This window comes from Monodelphis domestica, chromosome 2 (genome assembly GCF_027887165.1).
Source record: "Monodelphis domestica isolate mMonDom1 chromosome 2, mMonDom1.pri, whole genome shotgun sequence".
NCBI lineage: Eukaryota > Metazoa > Chordata > Mammalia > Didelphimorphia > Didelphidae > Monodelphis > Monodelphis domestica.
Genome location: NC_077228.1, coordinates 64,101,545 through 64,123,454, shown reverse-complemented (window position 1 = coordinate 64,123,454; position 21,910 = coordinate 64,101,545). Strand labels below are relative to the sequence as shown.

Below are 21,910 nucleotides of genomic sequence, written 5' to 3'. Positions count from 1 at the left end.
AGGGTTCATTTAAATACTATTTTCCTAACCATTTAAAAAACAATCTATTAAAACATTTTAGAAGCCTGTATGTCTGTCTCCCTTTCATAGGAGACAGTCCTCAGAATGAATGTGCCTAAGGACCAGAACAGGTTTGTCTTACTTGGAACTGGTTTAGCCTGAATGAATTAGAGATATTTTCAAGATCCAACTAACTGAAAACTGTTAAGGAGGGCCAAGTGGCTTATCCTCAAGTAATTTAAATAAATTCTTTGTGCTTGTCTGAGCTTGTTTCTAGAAAGGGGATGGAAGATGAATGTGATGGATCAGCTGTCATTTTGGATCAGTTAACATTCTCACTTACCATCAGGAAATCTCTACTATTTTTCTGACCATTTTGCTTCTTCCTTCCCTAGATTGCTTTTGCTCGAGTGACCTCTTAGTATGAGCTTCCTAAATTTTTCTGTTTTTATCTCTTAAGTTTTCCCTTAAGCCCACTGCCCTCAGGAACCATTTATGTTATCTGTTCCCCAGATGGCCAGTTGGCCTGGAATAATAACTTAAAAAATTAATCAAGCCAGTTTTGCAATCCCCAAGAATGACAATAAAACATTTATAAGTTAACAAGTATACTTTTAATAATATGTTTATTTCTATATAGAAATTCTCACATTAGCTAAATTAGAAGCTATGACCACACATGTGTCTAGTTTGCATATTGATCTTAACAGAATTATTTTATTGATACTTTTATAACATTGCCTTACTTGGCAGTGATTCTCCCTTGCCACAGAACCCTCCTTTGTAACAAAATAACAATTAGGTAAAACAAATCCACATGGCTTTCTGTAGCTCCTTCCACATTGATGGTCTCTACCCCTGCTTGTAAAGAGGAATATTGACTTCATTGTCTGACCTAAAAGTCATAACTAGTCACTGCATGGATCAGAGCTCTGGTATCTTTCAATATTTCCATTCTGTTATTGTACAGTTCATTACATAAATTATTCTAGTTATTTTACATCATCTCATTCAAGATTTCCCAAATTCCTTTGAATTCTTCATGTCTGTTATTTCTGATGGTATAATAATATGGTATATTCACATACCAATTAGTTCATTATTTAATAGGCTTCTAAATAATTTCTAATGGTTTGCTACCACACACAAAAGAAATGCTACTCTATGGATTTTTATATACTTGGGCCTTTCCTTCAATTTCTCCTCCATTTGGTTTGTGCTCAGTAATAGCATGGTGGATTAAGGGGATACATACAGTGTTGAGACTTTCCTACTTTAATTCCAAATTGTTTTCCAAAAAAATTTGCATTAATTCTTTCACATAATTGGTGATGATTTGCATTTCTTCTTTGAAAACTACCTTTGTATATATTTTGATAAAAACTAGCTCTAACATTCTGTACTCTTAGTAATGGATACAAAACCTATGCTTGGGTTAAAAAAGTCAGTTACAAAGAACTATGGACGAGATTAAAAAATGGCCTTGGATTCTAGGGGACTGTACTATATAGTACAGCACACAATGGGACATTGGAATTGACTGACCCAAGCTAAGACAGTGAAGTTGATACAGGATCAAGGGACAGCTGGGTGGCTCAGGGGATAGAGAGCCAGATCTAGAGAAGGGAAATCCCAGGATCAAATGTGGCCTCAGACACTTGCTAGCTGTGTGACCTCTAGCCCTTACCACCCTTCTGCCCTAGAACCAAGAATAAATAATTCTAAGATAGAGAGTAAAAAGGTCTGTTTATTTCTCTGTGTGATGTGTGTATGTACATACATACATACCAACAGAGGCTTGGATATCTTCCAATCCAAGCATCGCTTTACTTTATGATTCAACAAAAGATGAACCTTTTTGCCTGGTCTGATTGGTTCCTGATCTTCAAACAGGATGTAGCAAAGTTTTGGTTTGTGGATAATTGGAACAAACAAGATAAATAAGTAGCTGACATTGTTCTTATATATTTGTATTGATTTCCTATATGTCTTAGGTAGCAGACATTTATTAGATAAACTTGCAACAAAATAATTTCAATCAATAGTTCCCTTTCTTATACTAATTATGACAAATTTTGTGCAAATTCTTTAAAATTTTTATATAATAAAAATTATTTATTCTATTTTTTATAATCTCTGGCCCTTGATTAAGAATTTCCCCCATGGCACTTGGGTGGCTCAGTGGATTGAGAGCCAGACCTAGAGATGGGAGGTCTTGGGTTCAAATCTAGCCTCAGACACTTCCCAGCTGTGTGACCCTGGGCAAGTCATTTAACCCCCATTGCCTAGCCCTTACCACTCTTCTGCCTTGGAGCCAATACACAGTATTGACTCCAAGATGGAAGGTAAGGGTTTAAAAAAAAATTTCCCCCATGCCATAGTTATGTATAAGATACATCTTCTTTTATTTCCACTATGTTCAGAAGTAAGTATAGTACAGGCTAGGATGTGGATGTGGCTTGGAAGACATCACTGTCAGTGGGGAGCAGGGAATATAAAAAGGTTTCAGGAAGGAGGTGGCACCTGCGGCTGGACCTATAAGAAGGAGGAGGATTGCATCAGGTTGCTGTGAGGAGGAAGCTCATTCCTAGAATGTGGGGCAGCCTATACACCGAGGTGAAGCACTCCAGGATCAGAGGAGGGAACAGCTGGAGGCGAGTTTGGCCTAAATACAGTGTGTGAATTGGGAGTAGAGTGAAATGAGTTTGAAAACATTGGATCTCCTGTTTCCTCTCTAGCCCTCTTCTTTCCTCTTGGCACAGTCTCTCTCCCAGTCCTCTGGCTTTGACGGACAGCTCCAGGCTCACTGCTAATGACTAGGCCCCCTTCTCCATGTCCTATGATCAAGAAGTTTAGAGTTGGCAGGAACCTTGGGCATGATCCGGAGTCCAGTTCCCTTGTCTTACCATCAAGAAATAGGCTCAGGAAAGTGAGTCACACAGGCTTGAAGAAGAAGAGCCAAGCGTCAGACTTGGATTCTCTGACTCCAAAAGCAATATTCCTGACAGCAGCCCTTCAGAGAACATGCCGTGCCGGTCCTCCTGGGATCTGCTCCTCTGGCTCTTCCACTTACCCACAAACCAGCACTCCCTCCGTCCTGTTCCAATCAGGAACTAAGCAGAGCATGCAGGCCAAAAGGCCTTCTGGAGTCCCAGCCTGCTGAGAGAACATGGCTTCCGCTTTACTGCCTAGACCTCGAGTCGGGCCGCTCCATTATATCCATTAATACCACACCAAGGTGTTTTTTTACCTTTCTATCTAAGTCATAATCTAGTGAAAAATAACACTTCCATGGTTTGTGGCCAACATTCACGATGCAAGAAAATATTAAATTTTTGCTAGAGCCTAGCAAAAATAACAATGTAATTTTTTTTCTCATCCAAATTCACAATTCCCTCAAATTTTCTACCCTGGAGTTCCAGGGACCTCGGGTGAAGAATGCCTGATTCACAGGTGACCAAGCCAGCAGCTGGATGACAGCTGCTGGATGGTCGTAGACCTCATAGGAAGACCCCAATCTCCTGACACCCAGGGCCAAGCTTTCCCCCTCTACCGGCCCACGTCCCTGCTTCTCGTTCTCTCATTTGCAGACTGACACGTGTTTCCCCCTCCCTCAGCAGAGTGTGTAACAGGAACAGCCATTTCTCAGAAAGCCTTTGAATACTGAAGCTCCTCTGCTTTCCTCGTCAGCAGACACAGGCGCACGCACACCCTTCTTGTCTAGGGTGCCCTAGTGGGGATTCGGGTCTGAGTGCGGGCTGAACTAGGCACGGATCAGGGATTTCCTGCCCTCTTCTTTGGGCACAGTGTTCCCTCTGCCAGGTTTTCCATGGACCGCAGGGTTAGCCCAGCAAGCGCCGGTCCATGTCCGTCACCCAACGACCAGCTCAGCTCAGCTGGGTGACACTGATTTACCTAAATGTCAGCCCCAGGTGAGGAGTGTTCCGGCGGGGCAACTCGACATTGGAGGCCAGGAGGATCTGCCCTTGGCTGGAAGGTCGGGGATCCTGGGCGGCAGGCATGGAGCCTGGCAGGGGCTGCCAAGCCCAGACCGTGGGGAGGGCAGGAGACTGTCCATGGGGACGAGTGTCTGTTTCAAAGGGAGAGACCTTTGGAGTTTACAAGCCAAAAAAAGTTGGAGGAAGTGAGAAAGCGGGGCGCTGCCCTCAGCGGCCGGGGGTGCGGGACTCACGGTGTTGGGGTTTTGTTGTCCCTCATAGGAACCCAAGCCAGACCGCCTGCTCGTGCTGAAGGTCCTGTGGAAAGACTTCCTGGTGTGCTACTCCTCACGCCCGCTGCTCTGCTGGTCCGTGTGGTGGGCCCTCTCTACCTGTGGCTACTTCCAGGTGGTGAACTACACCCAGGGCCTGTGGGAGAGAGTGATGCCCTCCCGCAATGCCACCATCTACAACGGGGGCGTCGAGGCCGTCTCAACACTGCTGGGTGAGTCCATCCAAATTCCTTCCTGGCTGCTGGACCGGCCGTCGTCCTCATCCTCCACAGATGCGGCCTTCGTGGCCGCGCTTTGTTCTCGTGCCTCCTCCTTCCAATCCAATGCCTGTCCTTTGAGGCTTCCTCTTCGAAGCCTTTCCTGCTGCTCTGCCCCAAAGAAAACCAGTCAGTATTCCTGCTATTCCGAGGCCACACCACGTGGAGCCACAGGTCACATAGGTACCTCGTCTTCTCAATTGGAAACGTCTTGACAACGATGTTGTCGAGGCATCAGGATGGTACAGTGGATCAGAGGCTAGGCCTGGGGTCAGGAAGGCCTGAGTGCAATCCTACCTCAGATACTTAGAAGCTGTGTGACCGTGGGCAAGCCACTTAATTCCTCTCTGCCTCAGTCTATTCAAAATGGAAATGAACAAATGAGATAATATTTGTAAAGCACTTTGCAAATCTTAAGGCACTGCATAAATTCTAGCTATTATTCTATCTCATTTGCATTTCCTGCGCTGTAATCAACACGTTGTTGGTACTCAGTAAGTATTTCATTGATCCATCTCCATAGTCTCTTTGTTGTCTGACCCTTTGTGACCCCTATTTGAGATTTGTCTGGGCAAAGATACTTGGAGTGGATTGTCACTTCCTTCTCCAGTTCATTTTACAGATGAGTACACTGGGGCCAAAAGGGTTAAGTGACTTGCCCAGGATCTCCTAGCTATTGTATGAGGCTGGATTTGAACTCGGGTCTTCCCAAATCCAGACCTGGCACTCCATGCTCTGTGCCACGTAGCAGCCCCTACAGCCTCTTCTAGCTCTAAAATGTCACAGCTATGAGGATCAGGATCACAATCATAACTTGTATTTACAGGGAACTTTCAGACTTACAAATGCTTTACTAGCCTGATCTCTTTCAATTCCCACAGGATCTAGTGAGAGAATTACCATAAGAGTCATTGTTCCATCTGTGTAGATGAGTAAAGGGGCTTATTGAGGTTGTTCCTTGCCTCTGCTTACACAGATAGATAGGATTAGAACCCAGGTCCCTCCTAACTCTAATCCAGCCCTATTTCCCCTACTTAATGCTGCACATCCAGAGAATGATTTTAGGCTGTTTTAAGACATTACAGATGGAATTAAGGCACATTCATCTCCCTAGCTGATATGCCAACTATTTTTTAAAAAGTAAATATTCTGTATTTAGATAGGCATATAAGTACATAAATACCTCTGACCAACTCAAGATCCTTTGCAAAGATTTGTATCTGTTTTTGATCCTCCTACTTGGAGGAGAGTACTTTGTCAGGAGACAGATTGGACCATTTGCATTGATGACTTTGATGCACTGAGACATTAAGTGATTTCCTGTAGTTCAAAAAGCTGCTTTTTTGACCAAAACCATATGTGAAATTCCTCTCTGAACTGCCAGCCTACTGTGCCCTCTACTGGAACCCATTTCCTTTGGCTAAATAGTTTTCAAACATAAACTTATTTTAAAAATTATTTCATCTGGTTGTTTGCATGGAAGTTTATTATACGTAGATGTATTTAGTAGGTGGGTGGAAGGAGTTGAAAGCATGGTTTTTTGTTTTGTTTTGTTTTATCAAAATGTAGTTTGTTGGTCTGCAGATATGGACATGTGCCTAGAAATGGGTACTGGCACGGTCTTCACTTTCTCCTCTGGGGCAATAAGCCTAGAGCTGGCACCACAAAGTGCACCAACCCTTCTTTTTAGGTATTCCCATAGGTGTAGGTAATATTTTTTTCCATTTAGTCAGTAAGCCCCCAAATTGTCCCAATTCATTAAAACCTGTTATGTGCCTACTTTATTGATTTTATGTTTGCATTTTGAGCTGAATTTCTAGGAATTGCGATTTATTTGGGGAGGTGATCAAATTGCTTTTCTGACTTTGTTCCTTAGGGGCTGTCGCCGTGTTTGCAGTTGGTTACATAAAAATATCCTGGTCAACCTGGGGTGAGATGACACTGTCCCTCTTTTCCCTCCTGATTGCTGCTGCAGTGTATGTCATGGACAAAGTGAATAACATCTGGGTGTGCTACTCGTCCTACGTGGTCTTCAGAATTATCTACATGCTGCTCATCACTATAGCAACGTATGTATTCAGAGTCCAAGAAACCTTCAAAACTTTCAGTGAATTTTTGCTGGAGGCACATTGTGGATAAATACAGTTTGCGTTTTGTTTTATTTTTTCAGATAGCAACCTATTTCTTTAAAAACTCGAGGGAACAATTTAAGTGTTCTATTTTCAAAATAAAAGAATATTAACGCACACATGATATACTATATACTCTTTTTCTCTCTGTAAATATACACAAAAATATGTGTTCCTACATTTATTGGATTTAGATAGGACACACCCCCTAGAAGAAGGAGTCCTGGACCCGAGCCAGAAGATCTGACTTGGTGTGTGGCCTTGGGCAAATAATTTAACATCCCTTGAGCTTGTTTACTTGTCTATAAAATTTTCCTCCCTATCAGGTGTTACTGTGAATAAAAAGATACAATTTAAAAATAACTTTAAAAGGTATAATGTGATAGACAAATGTAAGGCTCCCCACCCCCACCCCGGCACCCACCTGGGAAATCCCCCTCACCCATGTGAATTCAGCTCTTTCCTAAGTTAAGAGTTGAGACTGGAGGAGGGCACCGAGAGATGAAGTCTTGTGGCTTCCCCCAGAGCCGTCATGGGTCAAAGGGAGGACGGAAGGTGCCCTGGCCAGCCTCTAGTCAACTGTGCCAGGCGGACTAGTGAGGGGAGGCAGAATGAGAGGAATGGAAAAGCATTCACTCTGCCCCCCTGAAGAATCCGGGAGGAAGCTTCCGCCTGGGCATGTTAGCCCGCTTTTGTTTAGGCCTGTTTTGAACTTAGCTGGGAGGGAGACAGAAGCCTTCCAGCAGTAGCCACTGAGCAGGCCTTGTAACTCAGTGTTTTGATGCCCTTTTCCCAAGGTTCCAGATTGCCACAAACCTCAGCATGGAGCGCTACGCGCTGGTGTTCGGAGTGAACACGTTCATTGCCTTGGCTCTGCAGACGCTGCTCACGCTGATCGTGGTAGATGCCAGCGGCCTGGGCTTGGACATCACCACTCAGGTAAGCCGGGCCCTCCCTCCCCAGCGAGACAGCATGGCCTGTGCCCGATTCTAGCCAGTCGTCTCAGTCAAGGCCACCCTGTTCCCTGGGGAGGTCCTGGGCCCCGGGTCGGTGGCTGTTAGTGAAGAGGCTGCCTGTGTTCCCCCACCCAGTGCATCCTCTGCCCCTCTGGCACTCCCATGCTCAGGAATCTTCTTCAGGAAGCCTCTTCTGACTCATGGAAAACAATGTGGGGATCCCTCACGCCTCCGTTTTGACCATAAGTGTCTCTTGAAAGGAGGAAAAAAGATAGGTGCAAATGCCTATGGGAAACATACTTTAATTATATGGTGTACCTAGCATGCTCATCATTTGTTTGTATGCAGCCCCTACCGTCCATGTAGGCATGTATGAAGAAAAAACAATCTCATCTCTTCCCCAAACAGTTTCTTTTTTAACCCTTACTTTCTGTCTTAGTAAAAACTCTTAAGCCAGAAGGGCAAGGGCTAGGCAATGGGGGTCAAGTGACTTGCCCAGGGTCTCACAGTTGGGAAGTGTCTGAGGCCAGATTTGAACCCCAAACCTCCTGGGTCTGGAGCTCTATCCAATGTACTCCTTAGCTCCCCCCCCCAAATCTTTTCTTACCCATCTGATGTAGTCGTTGAAAGTGTGCCCTTATATGCATTTCTTTGGAAGGACAAGTACATCTTGCATATTATATCACGTTTCAAATCAAAATTGCCCACAAGAAAGGAGAACCTCCTGCGGGGTATTTCCCGCCTTGGGATGGATCTGTTTCCAAGCTTCGGTCTTGGAAGATGGGAATTTTCCAACTCTGGGCTCCTCCAGGGAGGGCAGGTTGGGGGACGGAGAGGGAACAAGTGTGGGCAGCACACAGCGAGGCCTTGCCCCCGGGGCCAGCCTAAGCCGGAGGGCTGGTGCCTGTGAGCAGGCCTTCGGACTCGGCTTTCTCCTCCAGTTATGTGGAGACCATCTAGCTCAACTACTCCGCTTACAAAGAACGATCTCGTGAGCCTGCAAAGTTCTGCTGATTGAGGCCTGTGCCCCGCCCCCAGGCCCCGCCCCCTGATCCCGTCCTCCCCCCTCAAGTCGTCCCCCCCAGAGCTTAGTGTTACACATTCAGAGGGCCAGAGATAAAAGGCCCGAAGCGCTGGCTCAGGCTCCTCCTGGTTGGCTGAGGAAGCTGGGAACCGCAGACACTATCCTCCGGGGTCTGGCTGCACCCCTGGGCGACCTCCCACCCGCCCCCAGATTCCCTTTGAGTGTGAGCCGGGAAGCCCAGATCATGTCTTACGCTCTGCTGCCCCCTGCTGGACAGGCCTCCCCCACCCGGCTGCGCTCTTGTTCCGAGGGTGATGCTCCTATTGGCTCCGAGCCAAAGGCTGGCCGCTGGCCCGGCTTTTCAGTTCTCACAGGCTTCTTTTCTTTCCTCTAGTTCCTGATCTACTCCGGCTACTTTGCACTCATAGCCATAATTTTCCTCATTAACGGCGCAGTCAGTGTTATGAAGAAATACAGAAGGCGGCAGGAGCCAGAGTCCAACTCCCCAGGGACCAGCGCGTGACCCGCGAGAGCCCCAGCGCCGCTTTCCCCACGCAGGGGGGCCGGACTGGAGTGTATAACAGTGTTTGAGGGTGCGCCGAGCTCGCCGCCCCGAGCAGCCGCCTGGCATCTGTGTTACAGTCGATCCTAGAAGCTGGGCTTGTTTTCTAGATTATTTATGTAAGAGAATTTAAGGGCGACTTTCTCGCCCTCTTTAAACGTCCACTTGCTAATGTGAAGTCCGGGATCAAGGGAAAGGTGGGCCTAGGTGAGGGCCTTCTGCAGGGGATCAGAAGGCAAAGCGCAGGGTTCAAAGGCCCGGCCCACCTCTGGCCTGTGATGGGCCCGGGCCCAGGGGCTCAAGCTCTTCGGACAGATAGAGGTGCCGGCAGTGCTTCTCCCTGTTCCGCAGGGGAGCACAGCTTCATTTCCCCTCTGCTGTCATCACATCTTTGTTTGTACAAATGGCTGTTCCCGTCTCCAGTGAGCACTATTTGCTGTGGTTCGGTTCCCCAATGTCCACATCATGTATTTATTTTAAATTATTGTTTTCAGCCCGAGTAAGTGTTCTCTCCCATGGGTGTCTTGGCATCAGGACATTCTGCTCTACTCCTTACGCTTCTCAGAGAAGCTCTCTCAGCTACAAGAGTGGTGAGCGGGAGGCCTGTTGCCAAGTGAAGGAGACCTTGTCTAGGAAACCTTCCTGACAGAATTCTTCCATATGAAGGACTTTGACTGTATGGTGGAACTTAGTTTGCAGCCCCTCAGTACAGTACAGGGGACACCTCCCCTCGCTGTCTCCTGGCTGTCTCCCCCTCATCCGAGGTGAGATGGGCACACAGACCGCTCCCAGGCGGTGGTTTGGTTTTGTTATTTTTGCACAAAAGGAACCCTGACCGGACTGAGATGGAGTTGACTGTTAGGTTCCTTACCTGAAGAATGCCTTTCTGTTCAGAAGCGGATTGTCTTAAAGACTGGATGGAGATTAGAATTTGATAGTGTTTCTATTTCCCAGTTACATGAAGGAAAAAAATCTTTCCATTTGATCTTGAAATGTCTCCTATGTGGCTGCCAGTGTGTGTGAAACTTACCTGTATTTATGTCACTGAGAAGCCAAGCAAGCCGAAATGGTGTTGTTGCCTTATATGGCTACTTCTGGGTAGCTGCTCTTACCTGAACTTTTTTTTTTTAATTTAGAAGGTTATAACTAAACCAAGTCAGTGATGTGGAGAGGAAGGGGATGATAACTGACAGCTTTCCATCTGTTATTCCTTACACCTTCCTTGAAGATGAAGAGGTTGGGCAGGAACAAGCAAAGGGAGAAAGGGGGGAAATTATTGCTTGGAAGTTATAACTACTGACTACTGGATTTGGGGATTTCTTACACTGCTCTCTCACAGGGATTGTTCATTCTAAAACAAGTCACAGTTTGTTGTCACAGGGGTGTTTTAGGTTATTTTTTTAAACGATGAACTAGATGATAACATAAAGTATCTGGCTACCAAAGCATTATTTCCCTGTTCTCGGAATGTCAAGTAGACAACATAAACTTTTCGTTGTGCAATGAGTTTTTAGAAGAATCCAATTTGCACAGATGTCCTTACTGTATACAGTTTTGCAAACAAGTGGAAATTATCTGTTGTATATTTTATTCAATTCTATATAGATTATAAAATTATTTTTATCAAATAAATATTTTATAGTATCTTTTTCCTTTTTTGGTTTAAAAATGTTTTAAAATCTAATATGGAAATTCACTTTGTAATGATTTCTTTCACTCTATTGTCTCCAGTTTCAGATTCAATACTGTCCTTATTCTCTCCCAATTTTACTAACTTAATTTTTCTATCAATTTCTATATTTTCCACTGTGTCTCACTAACTTTTTTCTAATTTGATCAAGCTTTTCATTGCACCATTTAGTCTTTTCCAGATGTGTTTTGGGTCTACTACAATTATTTCTTTCTCCCATACATTTTAAAAAATAACCACTATTATTACCTGTTCGTAAACATTATTGAAGTTATAACCCAAGATCTGGACAAGGCTTCAATTTCCTGGGCTCAAGTTAGTACTTTTTCCCTTCTAAAACCTAATTCATTAAATACTTTCAATGATTTACCATCACACCAAAAATTCATTTAAAATTTGATCTGAACAATTATTCTTTTGTCTACTAGTCATGTGGTTTTTTTTTATCTTTGTTTCCCTTCCCCACCCCTCCCATTCTCCTTGTTTAGATTGTAAGCTCTCCAAGCCAGACCATTTATTCCTTTGTCTTTAATTACATAGCTTATCCTGGTGCCACTATAAGTGCTGAAAGATAAATGCTTTGGGTGGGGGATGATCTCCATTTATTCACCTGCCAGGACTATAGCAAAAATACCCATCATTTTTAGGAAGATTCTTTCATATAAGACATAAATTAAAATAAAAGAACTCTAGTCCAATGGATGCTTTATTCCAAATGGCCCCCAAAACAGGTGTTATATGTTGATTGAACTTTGGTGAGAGCTCTTTTATTACCCAGCTTGTTCCCTAAGGTATCTGAGGGTTTTTTTTTTCCTTCAGACATAAGAACTAAAACCCACTCTTAAGAGTTTTTGAGGGGGCAATGAAGGGAACTGAAACATTTTTTTTATTGGTTCAAAAAAATCAGATGAAGATTAGTGGGCTAAATTTTGTTCTTGACTTGTGCCCAAAGAGAAATCAACAGGGTTGGGGGGGAACCCTTTGTCTTAGGGCTGAGATTTTTCCTATATAATAAATTCTGAATCTCTGGCATATATGTAAAAAAAATGGACCTCTAAAGAGAAATGTGACCAATAGTCACTGAAAATAATAGCAAATGATTATCCTAACAAACACGCTAAGGAACCACTGGCACTGTTTTATGTTATTGTTGTTTTAAATTTTAAGTCACTTTTAAAGGATTCACGCATTTATCCTCATAGCCATACCCACACTTCAGATCACCAATCTCCAGTATAGTATTGTAACTACCCTTCTTGCCTTCCATGACCTCCTCCAAATATGACTAGACTGGTCCGACAGCTGATTTACTGGCTCTCCCTGTAGGTGGCCTGATACTTTGCTACCATAGTTTTTGAGTATCCAGGGAAACCTCCATGTTACCGTGGCTTGATGGATTAAGAGAAGAACACAACTACAAAATAATTCTTTAACAGATTATAATCTTGTAGGACTCTATCCACTGACACTGCATATGACATTTTCCCTATACATATTAGTAGAACAGCATAGAATACTGGATAGGGCACTGGCATTAGAGCCAAGAAGACTCATCCACCTGAGGCATGTATTAACTGAGTGATCCTTAGGCAAATCATTTCACTTTTCTGTGTGCCTCACTTTTCTCATCTGCAAAATTAAAAAAAAAAATTTCACTGGCCTTTGAGTTCTTTCCTAGCTCTCAATGATCCCACAGCCTAAATGTTTTCACAAGTCTATATTTGTAGTAGTTGTCTTTTTACTTGGATATATTTCATTTCCAGGCTAAAGATGCAGTGAAAGGTTTAATAGCATCTTTCTAAAATGGAGTGCTATTTTAATTGAAATGGATAGAAATTAAAAGCCATTCCCCAAATGATACCAATGCAAGGCCTACATCCCAAAGAGTTCAAGGAAGGAGAAGAACTCATGTGTACAAAAATATAGTAGCTCTTTTTGTAGTAGCAAAAAACTGAAAACTAAGGGAGTACCCATTAATTGGGAGTTGACTGAACAAATTATGATATATGAATGTAATGAAAGGAAGGAAACAAACATTTATTAAGTGCTCTCTATATTTAGGCCTTGGGTTAAGCCCTTTACAAATATCTCATTTGGTCTTCACAGCAGGCCTGTGAGGTAGGTACTGTCATCCCCATTTTACATTTAGAGAAAAGTTCCCAGGCTTGCATAGGATATCACATACCTGAGATATGTCTGAGACCAGTTTGAAGTCATCCTCCTGACTCAGGACCAGTAATCTATGTACTATTGTCACCTACTTGGAATTCTGATGTTCAAGAATTGACAAAAGCTATTTTAATGAAATCGTGGAACACCTGTATGAGCTGAATCGGAGTAGAGTGAACAGAACCAGGAGAACATTTAACTTAACAAAACTGAAATCAAACAACTTAGAGACTTAAGAACTCTGATGAATGTGATGACCAACCCACCTCCTGACAAAACTAAAAAAAAATCCAATGCAGGAATTTGCTTTGCTTAATTATGCATATTTGTCACAAGGATTTTATTTTATTTTTTTTCCCAATGATTAGGGATTGTGGGATGAGAGAGAAAATCCATTTTGTTCATTGGGGAAAATTAACTTAAAAAGTAAACTAGAGCTTTAAAAAATCCAAACAAAAAAATAGATAGAAGTTGCAAAGAGGCAGGTTTAGAGGTGATATAAGGAAAATCTTGGCAAAGAATAGAACTGTCCAAAATAGGCTACTTGGACAGCTAGTGGATTCCCTCTCACTGAAAGCCTTCAAGCCAAGGCTAGTTGACTTGCTGACCACATTATATAGAAGAGATTCTTGGAGAGGCAAATAGTGTCTTGAAGGTAAGCAGCCATTTTAGTCACTTTGCACAAAGCTACATAACCTAAGCAAAGGCAGTACCCACTGCTGCCAAACTTTGATAAAAAAGGCATTTCTCTGCATGTTGTTTCCTAAAAAGGATGAATACTCAGCAGGGAAGAGATTTTCAACTTGAACTTAGGAAGATAATCAACCTAACAGGAATGAAGAGTTTACAGGACCACTCCTTAACTGCCCAAGCTGAAGGATTCTGAACCTGAACACTGGCCAGGATATACTCATTAAGTAGATTGAGGGTCTCACCAGCCAAGACAGAAGGAGCACTGGAATGTAGTCTCTTCATTCCTTCAGGAATGATGCCATTGGATCTACTCCATGTTTTCTGATGTTAGCATGAGAACTCCCACTGTCCATGGATTGATTTTTACTCTCAGGAATCAGAAGATAAAAATAATGACACTAATTATGTGAATAGAAGTGTGGCTAGTGTCTAGAAGGTCATTGGGAGGAACTCATATCTCAAATGCACTTCAGTTCACAACATCCAAAGCACTTAGATAAAGTATGGGATAATGAAGTTAACAGTCTTATTTATGGAAATATATCAGCAAACAGATCTGATTATATCACATAAAGGTACACTATGATAAACTGAAGTATATGTGAGCTGGAGAAATCATACCCAAGATAACTTTTTTGATTTTAGTGCTTAATATAGTACCTGGCACATAGTGGACACTTTCATGCTTGCTGAGTTTTCAACACACACACACACAAAAAACTGCAAACTATTAACTATTATGAGAGATGGATACAAATCTCTAATTCTAAAAGAAATGCAAATCAAAGGTTTCATTTTTTACCCAGAAATTTTTCAAAGAAGCTAAAAGTTGAGACTAATCAGTGTTGGAGAGATTACAGAAAGATAGATATATTAGTTAATAATACACCCTTGGTGAAGAAACGAATTGGTCCAGCCATCCATACCCTTTTGGTGGAGACAAATGACAGTAGGAATGAGATCAAAGACAAAAAGAAAGGTCCCCTATATATATAGGCTTGTAGATTTTCAACTAGAAGGGGCTACATTTAACAGATGAAGAAAGTCAGGCTAATAGAGATAAAATGATTTGCCCATGCTCAAACAGGCTAGTAAGTGACAGACATAAGATTCAAACCCTGTTCCACTTCTCCATAGGTTATGTCCTAACCATGGTGCCATGTGACATCTTCAAAATATTTATAGCAACACTTTTTGTAGTAACAAAGTAATAAACAATCAACACTCACTGATATCTACTGATTGGAGAGTGGCTAGATAAGTGATAGTACATGAATATAATGAAATATAGTAGTGTTGCTTTTGATATTCTTAGGGTATGTGTCTGTACTATAAAAAAAATGAAGCTTCCAAAGAAGCATAGGAAGACATATGTGCTGAGGTAAAGTGAAGCAGAAACATGAAAACTGCATACAATGACCACAATTATGTGAGTGGAAAAAAGAACAACAAAAAAATTGAAACTGAATGCTGTGAAATTATAATGACTCAACTTGGCCCTAGAGAAGAGACGAGACTGTATCTCCCTCCATTCACTGCAAAATTTGAAGGGGCAGGAAAGACTTAAGGATGTAGAAGCTACATATTTGAAATTGGGTTAGTTTGCTAATTTTTTTTCTCTTTTTTTATTCTTTGTTATATGGGATGGCCTCTTGGAGAAGGGGCAATATGTTTGGAAATGAAGGCAGTATTAAAACATCAATGAAATTTAAAGAAGTAAATGTTTGTTAAGTGATCCATTTGGTTCAATTGGCATTGGGACAGGGGTTCATGGGATAAGATTGGGTTTCCTCCCAACCTTAATTCATAGCCCGTGTTCTGCCCAGAACACACAGTAAAACTTTTTCCATTTTCAACTCTCAAGGTATGAGGAGAGGTGGTGGTTAAGATGGCACAGTGGTGGTTTTCTAACTCCTAACCCAAGTTACCAGGAGGCTGGTATACTTGGATCAGATATAGAAGAGATTTCTTCAAACATCAGCCCCGACACCCTGAGAAAAAAACAAACAAACTAGGAAACACATTCCTAAAGGGAATGAAAAGCTCAGCATCAGAGGACTTATCATTTTATGGTTTAAAAATTATTTTATCACAAACATTATCTCATCTGATTTTCTCAGATCAATCCAGTGAGGTAAGTTCAAGTTGTTATTATACCCATTTTATAAAAAGAATTGAGTATGGAAGACTTGCTCAAGGCCACACAACTATTAAGTATTAAAAGAAGAATTCAAACTCAAGTCCTTTCTGATACCAAGACCAGCATACCTTTCAGTATTCTACCTTACCTCTCAATATCTTTGGTAATGCAAACATATTTCCAATAAAAGGCAAGGAACTTGATGTATCATACAACCCAGGCAGGACTAAGGCCAGACTAATTTAGCAACAAAAATAAATTAGTGAATAAGGAAAGAAAAGGCTAAAATCTAGTTTACATTTACTTTTTTGTTTTAAATTCAAGGCCAGAGGTATCAATCCTGCCAGTTTTTAAGATTGTGATTTAAATTTTTTCTCTTGGGGATACTAATTACACTATTGGTAGGACTGTGAGTTGATCTAACCATTTTGGAGGGCAATTTGTAATTAGATCCAGAGGGTTATGAAACTATATATTCCTTTGGCCCCAACAATACCATTTCTGGTCTGTGTCCCAAGGAGAAAGAAAATAACTTGTATATTCCAAAACATTTATAGAATCTCTCTTTGTGGTGGCAAAGAACTGGAAATTGAGGAGATGTCCATCCATTGGAAAATGGCTAAACAAATTGTGGTACATGTTTGTTTGTGATGGACTTTTACTGCACAATAAAAAATGATAAACAAGGATAATGAACAGAGAAAAGTATAGAACCAAAAGAACATTATGCACAGGTACAGAATTAATACTGGATGAACAAATTGTGAATGTTACCCTCCAGAGAATGAACTGAAAGGTGGAAACATAAAATATATCATTTGAATGAACATGTCTGTCTCCCAGACAATGCCTTCTGTGATGTGAGGAGGGTGGAGAGGGGCAGGGACACTTGTGGATAAATGCTATTAATAAATAAAATAAGTATTCTTCTTTTGCTATTTTGCCCTTTGTAGGATATTGTATAGTTGCTATTTTAAAAAACAACTTAAAAGATAGTATGCATTCATTCCAGTGATCATAGGGTAGGGAAGAAGTTATAAACCTACATATTCTTTTGCATATCCCTCTGTGTGAACCAGTTGAAAAAGGGATGATATTGGTGTAACATAGAGGAGGAGGCTATAATTCCTATGGTTGGGGTTAAAAAATTACTGGAACCTTCATCTAGAGTGATTAAAGAAAGAAGAAAAAGGCTCTTATGTACAAAAATACTTATATATATATATATGTATATATACAAAATGATCACAATAACTAAAAACTATAAAATAAGAGAGTGCTCACCTATTAGGGAATAGCTAAACAAATCATGACATATCTAGAATGGAATATTATTGTGCCATAAGAATAAAATTCACAGGTTTGAGAGGAAACTAGGAAGACTTATGAAATGATACAATATAGCAGAACCAGTAAAATGTATATAATGAAAAGAAATATCAAAAAGAAACATTACTTTGGAATACTTTAGAACTTTCATCAATGTAAAAATACATCATGAGTCCAAAGGAAAAAATATGAAACATGGCACCCACTTCTTACTAGAGAGGTGAAAGACTTAAAAGAGAGAATGAGTTATACATTTTTTGGATATGGGCAATGTAATGTGGGAATTTGTTTTGCTGAACTAAACGTTTGTTCTGATAGCTTTATTATTCTTTTTATTGTTCAATTGAGGACAATGAAATGGAGAGATAGCAAATACTTATTAAAAAACCAGTGAATTAATTTTTTAAAAAGGAATCTAACACCCTAGATCAAGAAAGTGTTGGGATTCCAATAGTGTCCATGTTCAGGTTGAATCACAAGGTCACGGAACTATCTGATGTCATAGCAGGACTGTGGTTGCCTGGTTCTACAGGATGTTGTTGCATCTATTAACTTAGGTCAGTCAGTGATGGAAGATGTGGCAGTTATATCTTGTCTGTGGAAGCTTTCTTGGAATAGATTTGATTATTGTGAAATGGATTTATTTTTATTATCTAAGTCTCTTGAAAAACTCAGGAAGACCTCAGCATAACTCTTGTGATCCTTGGAGTAATTTTTTTTTTATAATGAAGATCTTAAAATACTATAGAGTTTCCAACATTCAAAGGAGTTGAAATTATGACCCAGTATGCAGCTCAGGATACATTAGCAAGTGTGAAAGATATTTTCAAAAATAATAGGAAGTATTTCCTCAAAGGTAGTGAGAGATCAGTAGGCTGATTCTTCACCGGTTCATGGAGAAGAGACAACTTGGAATTCATCAGCCTTGGGAAACAGATCAGCATTTGGGATCAAAAGATTGTAAGTACAATCTTCTGAAGGGAGTTTTCTGAAGAGAAAAATAGCTAAGCCTTCTCAAGCATTTGTGGAAAATGTGTGAAGGGAAGTCTGATTTGAGACAAATGGAGAGAGGATCCATAGAATGTAGTTATGCTAAATAGAGTGCTTCGTTTAAATTGTATAAATCAATTAATCAATCAATCAACACTTATTAAACCCCTACCATGTGTTAGGCACTGGACTAAACACTGGGGATCCAAAAAGTGGCAAAAAGACAGCCCCGGACCTCAAGGAGTTTATAATCTAATGGAATCACTTATGAAGTAATTAAATTTTCATAAGATTACTCTCTCTAAAAGGTTATAGAATTCAGAGGAGACAATAAAAAAGTTACCAGCTTATGGCTAACATAATTAAATAAGTGGACTCTTAAACTAACAAATTCCACTAGTAATATATATGTTTGTATGAAAATAATACCTTTGCTTAGTCTCGAGTATGGGCATGAATCTCAGTTTAATACATTCATGAAAAGCTTTATGGATTCAAACCCAGTTAAGATAGAGTTTAACATGCCCTTAAATACAGGAGAAATGTAATTTTAAAAATGAAATGCAGGTAAATTCATGTACTATATAACTTTCGTTTAAAAGGGTAGAGCAGTAGATAGAGAACTGCACCTAGAGTTAGGAAGATCTGAATTTAATCTAGCCTTAGACACTTACTAGCTCTGTGATGGGAAAGTCATTTAGCCTCTATTTCAGTTTCCTCCTCATCTGTGAAATGGGGATAATAACATCTGCTTTGAATCAATTGTGAGGATCAAATAAGATCATTTTAAAGCATTTAGCATAAATAGCACCTGACATAGAGTAAGCACCATGTAAAAGTTTGCTATTATTATAAGTATCATCAAATATGAAGGAATTAACTCTTAACAGGTCTCAGGCACACAGGAAAGTCTGGATTTGTGAGAAAAGAATGATCATGGTGAAATGACTTCAGTTTTAAAATAATAATACTTTTAAATCTTACTATTAATTAGTAGTAAAATTAGAACATCTGGTCACTGTATTCCATGCAATCTTGTCACTCACATAATTATAAACTTTATTTTTTACCTTTTGACTTATAGGTTTTGTTCATGAGTACTACTTTTAAATTACTTTTTAATACCTTTTTATTTTAAATTAAATGTCCACTAAAATACATTTTAACTTCTTTCAATTTTGTGGTCCAAAGTTGAGGGAACCAGAAATGGTCAGAGATTGAAAAAGTGGTCTTAATAATCTTTGGAAATTTGCTAAGTATATTCAAAGAAGAATCTTTGATTTGAGTTAAGTTTTCTCTGATTAGTTTGCCATCTAGAGAGAATATTGGAATCTGATTCCCCCTTCCCTCACCATTAAAAGCCAAGGAATACTTCAATTTAGATGAAACGAACCATGGATTAGGCTCTTCTCCCTTAGCATTAAAAAAAAAATTAATGCTGACTATACTGGCTATTTTTTTTTAAAAAGCATAGGTTTATTAATGTCTCAAAATAATTTAAGTAAATGAAAGGAACAATGACTTTTTTTGTGTTGGCTATAGTATAAGAACTGTCCAAATATTTGTAATATTCTGTTCCCTTTGTATTCATGCTATATTTCTTGGGGACTAAGGTCTATACTTTTGGTTTCAATGGTATAGAAAATTCCCAAATAAGGGAAACTTCCAATACCAATGAAAGCTAGTATTTTCCCTTTAATAGTGAGAAAGTGCCTTAAATCACAGGGCAAATTTAGTTACTTCGTTACAGTCAATAGGTTTCAGAGGTAGAACTTAACTCGAGTCTATCCTGACTCTGTCTAGCTCTCTACCACTCTGCCACATTGTTTCTTTTAACAATTTTAATATATCCCTGGAGTTAGAGAATAGACCTTAATATATGTGAAAAAAAACTAGTAAATATTAACATAAAGTAGCATACCATTGAGAAACACAAACAAATTGTGCAAATGAAATCACATTTACTTGAATTATATGGCCCTAAAAATTACAAGTACAGGAAGATTTCTAAAAGATTAGGGTACATAGTGGATCTCGAACTGTATTGTAAAGTGGCAACCTTCAAAACTATTTGGTACTGCCTAAGAAATAGTATAGTACATACATTTATGACTGAAAAATAACTTTAAGAAAGAATGCAGATTACAGGAAACTTGAATAAAACTTTTGATTACTCCCCTCTTGCATTTTTAATACATATAAATTGCTCTATTTTGTCAAATTCATTTTTTCCAACCCCTTTTTAACAGTCAAGCAAACTGGGGCACAAGAAGGTTAAGTGATTTATCGAAGAGAGCCTGAATTTGACTGACATCTAATTGCAAATGGTAATGTCTTAGCTTCTTTAGCTTGACTGATATCTACTGAAAACTCAGCCCTCTTTCCATTATATTTTGATATTACTACCCAAACCTATCCTGACTCCAAACTTCCTTCTTTCTTCTGAAGACACCATCATATTTTCAGTCACCCAAGGTAATAATCTTGGAATCACCCTTGACTCTTCCCCTTATCTTGTCATCCCCTATTCCTCATATCCAATCAGTTGGCAAGAAGCAGGACAGCATAGTGAAAGGAATATAGAATTTGGAATAATTTATTTAATGAATTTAAATCTCAGTTATGCCACTGACCTACTACTTTACATCTTTGGACAAATCACAACTTCCCTGGACCTCAATTTGATCATATTTAAAATGAGGATGAAATGACTTCTAAAGTCTTTTTTTAGTGCTAAATCTGTGATCTTATGATTCTACTATTACAAATATGTTCTCCTGCCCATGTCTCCTAAAAATATTAATTTTCTCTCCATATTGCTATTGATGAACTAGTTTAAAAATACTGAATTTTACCTCCATATTGCAATTGATAAACTGATTAAGTGATGGCATTTATGTCAGATTTATACAGTGGCCATTAAAAGTATATAGGGGTAGAATAAAAATATTTTAAAAGATGAACAGGTGATTAGAAATTGAGAAACATGCCAAGAAAATGAAAAATAAAGATAGGTTAAGGACTTACTGTAACTGTAGCAAAAAACTTACACTTTCCTCCTTTTTTAAATTCACAGACCCTCTAATATCCTCTCTACTCTGTCCTCCACATAGGTGCCAAAGTGATAATACCTTAAATGCACTCCCTTAATAAGCTCCAATGGCTTCCTGCCTACAATCCAGCCAAACTAGTTTGTTGTTCCTTACACACAACATTCCATCTCTCTTTCCCAGGTTTTTTACTAGGATTGTTGTCGAAGGCCAGAATGTACTTTTTTCTCTCTCTCTCTTGCCTTTTAAAACCCCTTGCTTCCTTGAAGACAGGTCAAGTATCAACATCTACAAGAAGGCTTTCCTAATCGCCCAGGTCCTAGTGCCCTCCATTTAAAAACTGCTTTCTATTTACTTTTTACTCTGGATTCACATTGAGTTCAGCACTGAGAGATCCTGATCTTCAAGAAAGGGAATCAAACTTGTTCTCATAGCCTCTGACTTATGCCTCCTGGGTAGGCAACTCTTTCTCTACCGTCACCAACCATCTTTGACTTTGCCTCAAGTTATGAAGTCTATGGAGATCAACCAGCATTCTCTGCACATATTCTATTGGAAAAGATCAGTGAGTAGGACCAATCACATATGTTTTATAGCACAGATGACTTAGCCACAAAGTCACAAGATTTTTTTTGCCCGTGGCAACTGATTAAAATCTATTAAGGTAGGGAGTCTTATGTGCATTGGTGG

At 40.0% G+C, this 21,910-nt stretch overlaps 2 protein-coding genes across 3 annotated transcripts in view; both read left to right on the top strand.

Annotated features, from left to right (window-relative positions):
* The window catches only part of SLC19A2 (solute carrier family 19 member 2), a 28,639-nt gene extending 17,836 nt beyond the window's left edge, over positions 1 to 10,803 (top strand). Inside the window, exons 3-6 of the mRNA XM_001364588.4 lie at positions 4,221 to 4,443; positions 6,365 to 6,557; positions 7,415 to 7,556; positions 8,992 to 10,803. Of these exons, the coding sequence (XP_001364625.1) occupies positions 4,221 to 4,443; positions 6,365 to 6,557; positions 7,415 to 7,556; positions 8,992 to 9,120 (687 nt within the window). The 3' untranslated portion in view covers positions 9,121 to 10,803. The remainder of the gene's footprint in view (positions 1 to 4,220; positions 4,444 to 6,364; positions 6,558 to 7,414; positions 7,557 to 8,991) is intronic.
* Positions 10,804 to 17,755: 6,952 nt separating this feature from the next.
* Positions 17,756 to 21,910, top strand: part of CCDC181 (coiled-coil domain containing 181) — a 48,159-nt gene continuing 44,004 nt past the window's right edge. For both annotated transcript variants that reach the window (XM_007480736.3, XM_007480733.3), the window contains exon 1: positions 17,756 to 18,140. The gene's annotated coding sequence lies outside the window, so the exon portion shown is untranslated. The remainder of the gene's footprint in view (positions 18,141 to 21,910) is intronic.